Source organism: Juglans regia, chromosome 12 (genome assembly GCF_001411555.2).
Source record: "Juglans regia cultivar Chandler chromosome 12, Walnut 2.0, whole genome shotgun sequence".
Lineage (NCBI taxonomy): Eukaryota > Viridiplantae > Streptophyta > Magnoliopsida > Fagales > Juglandaceae > Juglans > Juglans regia.
This window is the reverse complement of record NC_049912.1, coordinates 30479027-30491090: the sequence shown is the minus strand read 5'-3', so window position 1 is coordinate 30491090 and position 12064 is coordinate 30479027. Positions and strand designations below refer to the sequence as shown.

General features: G+C 35.4%; 1 protein-coding gene and 1 pseudogene across 1 annotated transcript; both read right to left on the bottom strand.

The window, feature by feature from the left end:
• Positions 1-4817: 4817 nt before the first annotated feature.
• Positions 4818-5383, bottom strand: LOC109019811 (annotated as a pseudogene).
• A 2644-nt stretch (positions 5384-8027) lies between these two features.
• On the bottom strand, positions 8028-10426 carry LOC109019813. Its single transcript, XM_019002189.2, has 5 exons — positions 9880-10426; positions 9462-9797; positions 8928-9288; positions 8685-8798; positions 8028-8583 (listed from the first exon to the last, which is right to left on the bottom strand). Exons 1-5 carry the CDS (start codon positions 10195-10197, stop codon positions 8471-8473), a joined length of 1242 nt encoding a protein of 413 aa, XP_018857734.1. The 5' UTR covers positions 10198-10426; the 3' UTR covers positions 8028-8470.
• Positions 10427-12064: the final 1638 nt, after the last annotated feature.

Sequence of the window (12064 nt, the reverse complement as noted above, 5' to 3'; positions counted from 1 at the left end):
AGCAAATAAACTATAACCATCAGATAGGGCTCATATTTCGGCAATATTTTTTTTAATTAATACCATATAACCTAACAAAAGCAAAAATCATATGACTATTCTCATCTCGAAGAATCCCTCCACCTCCACTTCGACCTGGATTGTCCAAACTACTGCCATCAATGTTAAGTTTAGCAAATCCATGAGCCAGGCGCATCCACTTCAATATCTGCATAGACTTTTTCTGGACTTGCATCTTCATTAAACCGAGTTGCAATAAAATCACCTCATCTGAGAATTTGGTGAAGGGCTTATTCGTTTTTGTGTGAATGAGTTAGGCTAGAAAATTCCTGATCTTGTAGCACACTTGCTCCCTAGTTTGAGCAACCCCTTTCATTCTAGTTTTCAACCCCTTACATTCTAGTTTTACATCTATATAACCACATAAACTAGCTTATTAATGAAGGAAGAATGCCAATCGCTACGTCGATTTGCGAAACAGCTTGAGCCTAGGATAGCCATTGCTAAATTTTGCCATGTCATGTATTAGTAGGAAAAAGATTTAGACCCAGCGCTGCCTCAAAAAAATTCCAAACAAAGAATGGAATCTCTCCCAAAAGTAACAAATGGTTTAAAGATTCATAGTCAGCCACTTGACAACACACACATTTAGAGGCCATAAAAATATGCAACTTCAAAATATTCTGGTGAAAAGACTGACCATTAAACACACCTTTCCACATAAATATAGAAATTTTACTCAGAATTAATTTAAGCTAGATCCATTTAGCCCACAACATTTTTTCTTTAGGATCAAGGTTGTAGTTCCAAGCTGAAGAGGTCGTAAAGTTGTCATTCTGCTCCGCTCTCCATATAGGAGTATCAAGACTTGAGGAAAAATAAATGTGTTGTAACTTCAAATCTTCATGGATCAGGCTCCCCACTATCTCCTGTATTTTCTCCCAGTTACCTCCTATATTAGAAAAGACCTCATCTACAGTCAAGTAGGGATCTGTAACATCCAAGAGTTCACCAAGAATTCCCCCAAGATGACTAGTTTTCAAACCAAAACAATACCTTGCTTTCATTAATAATCCATTCCGAGCCACTAATCACCGCTTTGATCAATGGTTTTAAAGCTTTCCAAAAATGAGATTCGTAATAAACTTGATTCTGAAGGAAATGGTGAATACAAGCTATATATTTTGCTCGGAAAAAATTAGCACAAAGAGAATTGTCGTACGGAAATTGCAAAATAAATTTCATAAAACGTGCTTTCTCTATCTCTTCCAATTTCCTAATAACGAGACCACCTTCTTCCATGGGCCTACAAAAATGTCTCATGCCACCCATTTCTTTTTCTTTTTTCCATCCTTATTATCCCACAGGAAATCATCAAGAATCTAATTTAACTTATGTATGACACTTCGAGGTGTGTTAATAATAGTTAAAAGGTGTATAGGAATACTGGATAACACATGTTTTATTAGCACAAATCTACCACCCTTCGAGAGTAAAGCACCTTTCCACGAGGCTAGTTTCTTTTGCACTTTATGAATCAAGGGATCTACATGATTGGCATGTATACTACTTGTACATATACATGCATCCAAGTATAAACAAGGAAAAACACATTCATGAAAACCCGTAGTATGAATCCCAATTGCCTTCGATGTTGTAGACACTTGTTTAGTAAAATGTATTGCAGATTTGGTGTGATTAACCTTTTGACTAGAAATGTTTTCGTAAGTGTGAAGTGTATCTATACAAGCCTTTAAAGAATTTTTGGAGCCATTTAAAAATATCATAAGATCATCGGCGTAAAGAATATGAAAAATACGATGGCATCCTCTGTGAGTTTTATAGTCAATCATCTTACCATCAGTAGCACTGTTATTAAGTAATCAACTCAGAACTTCTTCAGCAATTATGAATAAGTAGGGAGATAATGGGTCCTCTTCTCTTAACCCCCGTGACGATTTAAAATAACATTTACTAGTATCATTTATTAAAATAGAAAAGGATGGCGTGGTAATGCAATTGACTATCAGTTGTCTCCTTTTTTCAACAGAAAACTCCATTCGAGCCAATCATTGGCTTTAGTTATATCCACCTTAATTATCACATTGCCTTCTCGCACCTTAATGTTAACGCTATGAGTCATTTCATGGGCAAGCACAATATTCTCATGTATGTTCCTGCCTTTGATGAATGCCCTTTGTTATTTCTTAGTAAGTCTTTTGTAAAAATGTAGGTCTTATAAAAAAAAAAAAGTAAAATTTTCACCTTTTTTATGATATGATTTACTTTTTTATAAAATATTTATACAAGATTTGTACATTTAAGAATACATTATTCCTCTTTGTTAATCATGATTGCCACAAGCACGCCATTCGCAGTAGCTATCATCATAGACAGTCACGGTATCAACTATCTACAAGCATAAAGAAGATATTGACCTTTTTCATTGTTTATCCCATAGAGTTTAATAAACTAAACACCAGAAGAGAGATTTGGACAGCCATTTTATTTTATTTTAAGACGAGAGTAATATAATTAAGTTCAAGGCAACAATTAAGAAAAAAAGAGATGACTCAAATAAATTAATAAATCTATAACTACTAGGGGTGTAACCGGTTCGATTCAATCCGGTCTGATTTTTCAGTTTTTTTAAAATGTAAAAAATATATAATAAAATATTACTTTTTATAATAAAATATTATTAATAATTTAATATATATTATCTTTAAAGCATATGATCAATTAAAATTTCATTTTTAAGATTAAACTTTTATTTTATAAATTATAATAAGATTATCTTATATATAATTATATTAATAACATATAATCAAACAAATTACAAATGTTCATATTTAAGATTAATATGGGCATGGGTGTGTGCGTGTGCGTGTGCGCGCGCGTGCGTGCGGCATATGGATGTGCACATGGCCTTGCGGCACTTGGGCACACGCAGGGCCACACAGCCCATTAGCGTGCGCACTGGCCTACGCACTGGAATGTGCATGGGCGTGCGGCGCGCGCTGTTGCGTGCCTTGCCAAGAGCATGGGTTGTGCTGCGCGCATAGGCTGTGTTGCGCGCTATGCTGCGCGCACGGGCTGTGCCACACGCATGGGCGTGCGGTGCTTGGTTGTGCGCCTCGACAGGCCCTCAATAGCCTTGCTAGCCCACATGTTGGGCACCTAGTGAGTGCAATCGCGTGGGCCAAGGCATGCATGCATGCTGGGCGCCCCGTCCGTAACTTCCCACAAGCCAAGGCATGGTTGTGGGCTAGCCAATGTGTATGTTCCCACTGTGACTAAGGCATGTGTGACATCTCTAGAGGCAACTCGACGTGGGAGTCTAACATGCTGGCAGCGGTATTTTGCTTGGCGACGCACGTAGGCATGAGTGTAGATGAAGTCGTGCTTTGCTTGCAATTCTATCGCGTGCGCATGAGTGCAGCTTGATTATAGTCTTATTTTTGAGGTGGCGCCCAACTAATGGAGGGCTATTAGAGCATCCCTATTGGGCTCCCTAAAATCAGTTTTTTCCTATAATTTGAGGAAAATTTTAGGAAATACTCTCAAAATCTCCCTCCATCCGAATCCCTATTTTAGGGAAAAGATTTAGGGAATGGATAGTGGTTCCCCATATTTGGAGAATCACTATTCATTCCCTAAATCACTTTTATCAATATTTTATTCATTTCAATTAAATTAATTCTTCTTCCAATCATCTACACTTTCTTTCATACTCATATTTATTATAGTTTTAAATATAATTTAAATAACTACGAAAATATAAAAAAAATAATTTTAAAAATATTAAAAATAATTAAATTTTTTTTTTTTAAATATTCACTAGAGTAGTAATTCAAAACATAAAAAAAATATTGAGTAGTTAAATTTGTAAATGAAAGTGAGGGAAAAAAATAATAAAAAAAGAATAGAGAAATATTATTTTAATAGAATAGGAAATGGATAGGAAATGGGATGTAGAATGTTTTTGAAAGATGAGTAAAATTTAGGAAAAAATTTTAAGAAATGTACTCTCTAGTTAAATTATTAAAAATTTTATAGAGAACCAATGTGAATGCCCTTAATGTGTCAAAAACCATTATATAAATACCATCATCTTATAATATTATCTTATAATATTATCTTAAAATAGTGTCAAATGTTATCAGTACTAATAAAGTTTTCTCTACACGTGCTGACGACTCCTTCTATGCCACGTGGCCACTTACATTCTGTTAAAAAACATTGTTTCAAAAAGCAACGCAGAAGAATTGGATTCCAGTATATTACATACCCACTTCATTTCATTTAAACATGATTTAATTTATAAATTTTAAAATTTTAAAATATTATTTATATAATTTTGTTTATAAGATTTAAATTTTAAAAATAATAAACTATATCATGTAAATAATATATAGTGTAAAAACATTTAAATAAAATTTTTATATGAATAATATATACAAGTTTAGAGTATACAAATTCACTTCTGCTAGGGACAGTCGGCAAGTGCAAACGGCGCATAGTCGGCGTTTAAAAAAATAATTTTTTTTTGCCACGTCAATTAAAAAAAAAAAAAGACAAAAATGAGAAGAAAGACACTCAGAGCTCTTCATGTGGGTCTCTGGTCTTGGTCGTCGTTTGGGTCTCTCGGATCTCTCAGAGTTTCTTCGGTCTTCTTCATAGGTAGATGAAAAAATGCATGCATTAAACCCCCGTCTCTTCCATTTACTTGTAACTCGACAGAAATATATATAGAAATATTCTACAAAAACTGTTCCGTGAGGATTGAAGTAAGATAACATCCATAAAAGGGATAATCAGTAAGTCATAAGGGACCCACTGCAATGGACATCGGCAGCATTAGAAATCCTTTGCCTTGGCCATAATGTGGGAATGCCAACAGCATCCACATCTAAATTTACAATATTTTTTGTTGAAGATTGTGATGGAGCAACTTTCTTGCTTGCTTCTTTTCCTCCCTTGCTAGCCTCTCTCCTATCCAAAGCAATGTTTTTGTGCAGGATGCCTCCATTAACGGAGTTGCAGTACCGCTTCAGCCATTGTATGAACTCCAAATTATCAAGCGGCCTTCATTTCACAAGCTTGCTCACCTCGATTTGCTTCGTGATCTTGAGTTTGTTAAAGACATCCTAAAGAACCTTGTAGTTCTAGATCATCTCGTACTCGCTCTTGGCATCGAAGTTGACCTTGTGCATCGGCACCATCCCTGGATGAACAGCGTCATAAGATGGCAGTGAATCGCACAGGAACAAGCCTTTTCAACTTTGGAGAGATTGAGTTGGAGTGTGGAGTTGATCCAAGCAAGGATCTCAGATCTGCCGACGAAGTAAGCGGAGTCTATCATTCCGATATTTGTCGCCATTTTTCGGTTCCTCAAAGTTACGAAGTAAGCTGCGAAGGCTTAGAAACCAATGATGGTAATGATTTAGAGCTAGGAATCTTGTCCTTTCTCTGGGTTTCTAAGGCCCTAATTCTATACCTCACATAGAGTTCGTTCTCTTCAAAATAAGGAGGATTTCATGGGGAAGACGAAGTTGAGAAGGCAGAACAACTGATGGGAAAACGAAGGTGAGAATAAGAGGGCGAGGCAGAGCTTTCGTGGCTCGGAAGAGAATGAACTGGAGGGAGACTAAGGGAAGGAAGACAAAGTTGAAACGATTCGTTTTATTACTTTTCCACGGGGCACCGATTCCCCTGCGCTTACGCAGCCCGACTGCATTAAGCATTTTTCATACAAATTTTATCTACTCTCTTAAATAAAGAGTAGAATCTATCTTTCAAAAATTAAATTTTTTATTTAAGTCCGTGTTTACTTAAAAAAAAAATACACTGTAAAAATAAATATAATTTCTTTTATTATATAAATGTTTTATATCCGGCTGGCGTTTAAATGGAAAAAATGGTTGTACCCCCAACTACCTCTATCTTCTTTCATGATTTGTTATGTACTTTCACTATTTCCACATCCATGTGATTTGCTTTTCTTTGTGAAGCCGATTTCCTTTATTTATTGGTAAGAGTAAACATCACACTAATGTGATGCCTTCTACTGGATCACTGTCACAATCATTATTCAACATGCCCCATTTCCAGGGTCTACACTTTTTTTTTTTTTTTTTTTTTTTTTTTTATTGTTTTTTTTTCCTTTCTTTCTCTTGATATAACAAGGATAAAATTAATTTAAAATAATTATTGAAATCGTCACCGTCTTATCTGTTTACAACTTTTATATTTTATTAATACGTTTAAGATATATATTTTAATTTATAAAGTTATTTTTTCTTATAAAATTACTTAGAACATATTTAGATGTTGTCTTTTATATGCTTCCCCTATTTCATTCGTTTTAATAATAATCTTTCCTATCTATAAAAAATTATTATAAAATAAATTTAACAAAGAACATCAAAACATTCAATTTATAGTTTAATTTTATAAAATTTATGCGGAACAATTCTAACATGGAAGATGATAAACAGACATTATTTTTTATAATATTTTAAAATAAAGGTTATTTTTATAAATTAATTTGTAAAAATATTTTTATTTTATAATTAATATGTTATGAAATGTGTTGTGGATATATTTCTCTTCTAACAAATATCACGCTGAAGCCTGACACAGCAGTAGTGCTTGAGCACTCCTATGTGCCAATCAAACTATTATGTGAGAACAACTATTATTTTTTTATTTAGTTATGTTTGGAATTTAAATTGATCTGAAATCAACATAATTTAGTCTAATTTTAAATTAATAATTTGTAAACATCCAATTGTTAAATTATTAAACTCATTTTAATTCAAAACATCTTTATATGTAAGATCTATAATATTTTTTAATTCAACACTTTTTTACACATGAGATTTACAATTTTTTTTAACTCAATACCTTTTTACATGTGAGACCCACAATCTTTTTCAACTTTTCATAAATACATCTAAACTCATCTTAACATCTAAACACATTTAAAATATATTTGACAAGTGATATGAGATACAAGATTTTCATCTTATCATTACAATTTTTTCAAATTTTCATATAAAATATAATAAATAATTTAATTTTTTTAAAATTTAAAATAATAATAATATTACAAAATAATATTTTAAACTTTTATTTAAAATAAAATAATTATCTTAAATAAACTCTTAAAATTCATTCTATTACTTCAACTTATTACTATTTATAAAAAAACTCGACACATTAACTTGCATATAAATGATTTGAAAAACTATGAATATCTTCTCACAAAAATTTTCTCGCGAAAAAAAGACAATGGATCATCGAGTCAACATTGCAGTGCGTCTACACCCAACAGCACCAAATCACATTTTTTAAGCGAAAGGAGAGCGAAAAAAAAAAAGAGAGAGAAGGGGAAAAGAAAGGGGACCCAAATCTTGGCGAACCGTAAAGGCACATCAAAATCAAGCAGGAACTTACGGAAAATTTCCTCCCCATTAATCATAATCAATGTCTATTACAGTATTGTATTACTATCTCCTTTTATCCCTCTCTCTCCTCCCTCCAATGCTTCACGCTGAAGCAACTCCACCACTCCTCCATTTCCAACTTTTTTACCATTTATTCGTCAACAAGTGATATTACCATGGAAATAACGGCCCTCCCACTCAACCTGCATCTACTCCTTAATAGAAATAGAAGAGTACTGCGTTGTTTGTTCCGACTTTCTGGCAATAAAGTATAAGCAAATATCATAGATAAATGCATGGTCAATCATGACCAACTGGGGGCAAAGCCTAATCGAGCTGGACATGCGTAGTGTTGCTGCTTAAGCATATGAATCAGAATTTCTAGGCCACCAACTTATAATCCATTCAAGGCTGGACTTGATTATACAATTACTGTTCAACAACTTTAATACCAGTCAAAGCTTGCCACGCCTGCTCCAGGCTTTCATTAGTTCAACCACCCATGACAGTAGCCAACCAAATCAAGGACCCTATTACACGAGATTTACTGAAATCAAGTCATAACACGACAAAAAATGTGAATACAGAACTTAGAGCGTTAATTATTACTATAACTTTACCCGTCAAGGGATATTACAAGAGGTTTGTCGATACACCTCATCTACAAAACCTCATTTTAACCAACCAACCCCAAAATACACATTTTTCCCGGCCATCGTCGAAGCCATGGAAGAACTTTCCCCACTTATTACTAGAAGATGGCAACCATCTGCCATCCTCTTCACTACTATTCTTTCTGTTCTTACTTCACCTAAACCCTACAACACAAAAGCTGGCAACGTCCTACAAAAAGCTGGATCTTCCATTGCACTGAAACAACTGCACTCCGATTCTTCGATTTCGTTGCTACAAAACCACAATACCCATATATCCTATCACAACCTACTACATTTGTACTACTGCTTGGTGTGTCCGATAAAACAACCCTATCAAGGAGAAACATAGGACTAACTGCAGGGTCAATATGTCCAATCTCGAGGAAGGCGTATTTCATGATTTAGTGATCCCTCCGGACCTAAACTTCGTCTTTGCTGCGACAAGATCAGGGCATTCGCCCGGGACTTGATGCAATCTACAAGAGAAAACAGAGCTTAAGACATGCAAAGTCAAGTGACAGGTCATTCGGATTTCGATCTTATTCCAGAAGATCAGTCACGTAAAAAATTAGATTACCGTGGTCAAAGGTAAAGCCTGGATTGAAGCGTGGCTGAGCGTGACCACTAATGTCGTCGAAGTTCAAGTTCAGCGCTTGAACAACCTTGGCCGGGACAATAACTGTTGGACAACCTGGAAAGAGAAACAAATAAATGCTTTCTTTTGGTTACAAGCAAAATAGCCCAAAACAATTTCCAAAGAAAAAACAAATGGTCAAAATCTAAAATACCCAAGATAACTAAAATCTAATTCAGGATATACCTGTTTTCTTGCGAATGTCCGGAGCACTGCTGTACCTACGGGGTAAGAAAACCCCAGTTCCAGCGCAGTCCCTCTTCACGCCAGATCCTCCCCGAAAAACGGATCGCATGCTGGAACCAGAGTGGGATGGCGGTTGTTTTTGAGGTTGAGAATGTAGGGAAGGCCATGCAGACTGGGGCACACTCAGAGGCCGCCCACATCTTCCACTCTTGAACTCAGTATTTCTCACTCTGCTGTGGATCTGTTCCGGATCTTGCAGGTTCTGCTGAGCTGACCAGCACAACTTCATTTGGTCCGGCCTCCCCCAGATTGAAGCTTCCGGCTGTGGACTCAGCACCTGGTCCTGCCTTGCATTTTGAAACTACAAAACCCACAACGAAAACAAAAACGGCAACAATTAGATCTTTTCAGAGTTCCCCAGCTTCTTCGGAAATTTTCCTTGCTATTTTCTCGAACGACATACAGAGGTTAAAGCCTCTTCTCCCCACCCCCGACCGAAAAGTAAGAGCTTTAAAGAACAAGAATATAGCTCACCTGAGTCGCCTGAGGAAGATTGTGAGCGATACTCTGGTTGGAGTACAACCCGAGGTAGCAGCTCTTCGCCGTGGAAACTGGAGTTGTCTTAGGGGGAGCGAGAAGTCCTCTGCTCTGGTAGCAATTTTTTGTCGATTCACCGCTCATTTTCAGCCGCGCAACCTGCCCAGCCGCTGCGTATATGACATCCAAAGCGTCGTTGCTAGTGCCAAATGGCGTCGTTGGAGGTGATGGGACCTGAGAGGGACCGTTTGAGCTTCCATTGCTCGAAACCGCACTTCGACCTGACCAGCTACCGATTCCGCCCAGAGTCGATTGAGGTGACCCGGCCATTACCTGAGTCAAAAAATAGTCCGTATCACAACTCGCTTTCCAAAAACCATAATATAAAGTTACAAACAACAGGAGAAAAAATAACCTCAGGTTTGGTCCGAGTCTCTCTCCGAACAGCGAGTTTCTGAGTTTCGTGAAGCGAGGACTGAGCCAGGCGGCGAGTCAATCCGGCAAAAAAGTCCTCTTCATCGCTGCTCTCGTTCTCCGTCGAACTGGCCACGGACTCAACCGGCGAACTGAGGGACGAGTGAGGACCAAACGAATCGAATTCGTACGGAAACTCGGTGGGAAAGCAGAAACTCGGTCCGCTTTTGTTGAAGTTTTCCCGTTCCATTGGAACGCCCGCTTTAGTGAGAAACTGAAAGGGGAGCCAGGCCTCGGGGTCGGCGACAGACTCGGCCATGCAAAGCCGCAGGGAAATATAAAATCAAGAGAAACAGGCCTAGTTGCGATGAAAACGAAATGGATATGAGGATGTTGCTGGTTAGAGAAGATTTAATAATAACCCAGCAGCAGCTGCGTTTAGCTGGGTTTGCAGGCCGAGGGACCCAACCAAAAGCAGGAAAAGTAAAAAGAAGCGAGGAAGAAGTGTGTCTCAAAGAGAGAGAGCGCGAGGTAGAGAATGTTGAAGACAAACTGCTTTTATCAAGTTTGGGGGTCTCTTCGAGACAAAGTTAAAAGAAAAATATGAAAATGAGAGAGAGGGAGAAAGGCCAGAAACGTGAAAACAACTGGAAGGATGGCCCAGTGAGTGGGGACATTTGTCCTTGTCTGTGTAAGCCGATTGGCATGCCATTCCTCTTTTTTATAAAATTGCACAGATACAGAAAGTTAATTAATTAGTAAGGGATAATTTGTATATTAACATATGATTGGGATATGGGTTCTGGGTTTCTTTACTGGTTAGCATTCTTTTGAACTACTAGACATTCTTATTTCTTGTCCTTGTTCTGTCAGATTCAATGGTTTTCAAATTGGAAAATGATTTATCTACAATACATTTTACAACACATTGTACAACAATTTGTTAAATGATGGACATTATTGTAAAATCATCTTATTTTTTATAAGATAATTTTACAATAATGCCCCTCATTTAACACATTATTGTACAATATATTGTAAAATATGTTATAGGTGTATCACTACTCTTTCATACATTTAAATATATATTTTATTCTATTTACATTCAAACATATATTTCATCTTATTTATATTTAAATAAACCCACAAAATACTTGAAATTTGTAAATGAATTTATTACTTCTGTTTTATGGTTTGTCTTTGGCTATTCTTTTTAGGTCCTGTTCAGACATGCTGTTGACAGAACATTGAGCATTTGTATGTATATTTCAAACTTAATGAATAGTGGGCCATTTAAATATTTTATCCTGCCGCGAAAAAGTGGACATTAGCATTCGAATCGAAAAATACCAGTGATCTTGTCCTCATAGAATTTATTCCCAAAAAGGTCCCAACCAACCCATTCAAATTTAAGGGCGGATCTGGATAATAAGATGATATAAAATAATATAATTTTAAATAAATTAAATAAAATATTATTATTATTTTAAAGTTAAAAAAAATTAAATTATTTTTTATATTTTGTCTATAAATTTAAAAAAATTATAATGATAAAATAAAATGAGATAAAATCATCTCTAAATCCAAACAAGATCTAAGTTTCTCATTTCTTTTCTTTTTATAATGAGGTGTGCATCATTCTTAATTTTAGTAATTTTTATAAAGTCATTATAATTTCAAGCTGCTATATAGATTATATATCCACATCATCGAAATAATAAGATTTAATTTTTAAAATTTAAAATTAATTTTTTTAAATCAAATTAGTTATATAACTCCATCGACTTTAAAACAAAATCAAACAAAATCTTTCACTTTCTAAATAGATGCCAAAACAATAGCAGAAAGATCAACCGTTAACTCTATATCATTTAAGTTCAAATTCTTTATAAATAAAATTTAAAAAAAAAAAAAAAAAAACAGATAAAACTTCAAGTAGCTGCTTGCACGAATGAGATTATCTAAACTGTATTTTTCATCATCAATACTTCAAAACGATGATGGCTGAGAACTACATTTCATTTTAGGATGATTATGGCGGCTGCAAATTACTTTCTTTTTCTTCCTCCGTTACCATAAATCAACATGCAGTTGTTGAATACTTACAAAATTTCTAATTTTATAAATAGATAAATACTTTACTCACAAAATTATAATGTAAAAGCGAACTGAGGCCTCGTTTGATT

Coding starts and splice junctions, on each gene's coding strand:
- LOC109019813 (XM_019002189.2), bottom strand. CDS start 10,197: ATGGCCGAGTCTGTCGCCGACCCCGAGGCCTGGCTCCCCTTTCAGTTT. Junction 9,798..9,879: donor AGACTCGGACCAAACCTGAG/GTTATTTTTTCT, acceptor TTTTTGACTCAG/GTAATGGCCGGGTCACCTCA. Junction 8,799..8,927: donor GGACATTCGCAAGAAAACAG/GTATATCCTGAA, acceptor TTCTCTTTCCAG/GTTGTCCAACAGTTATTGTC.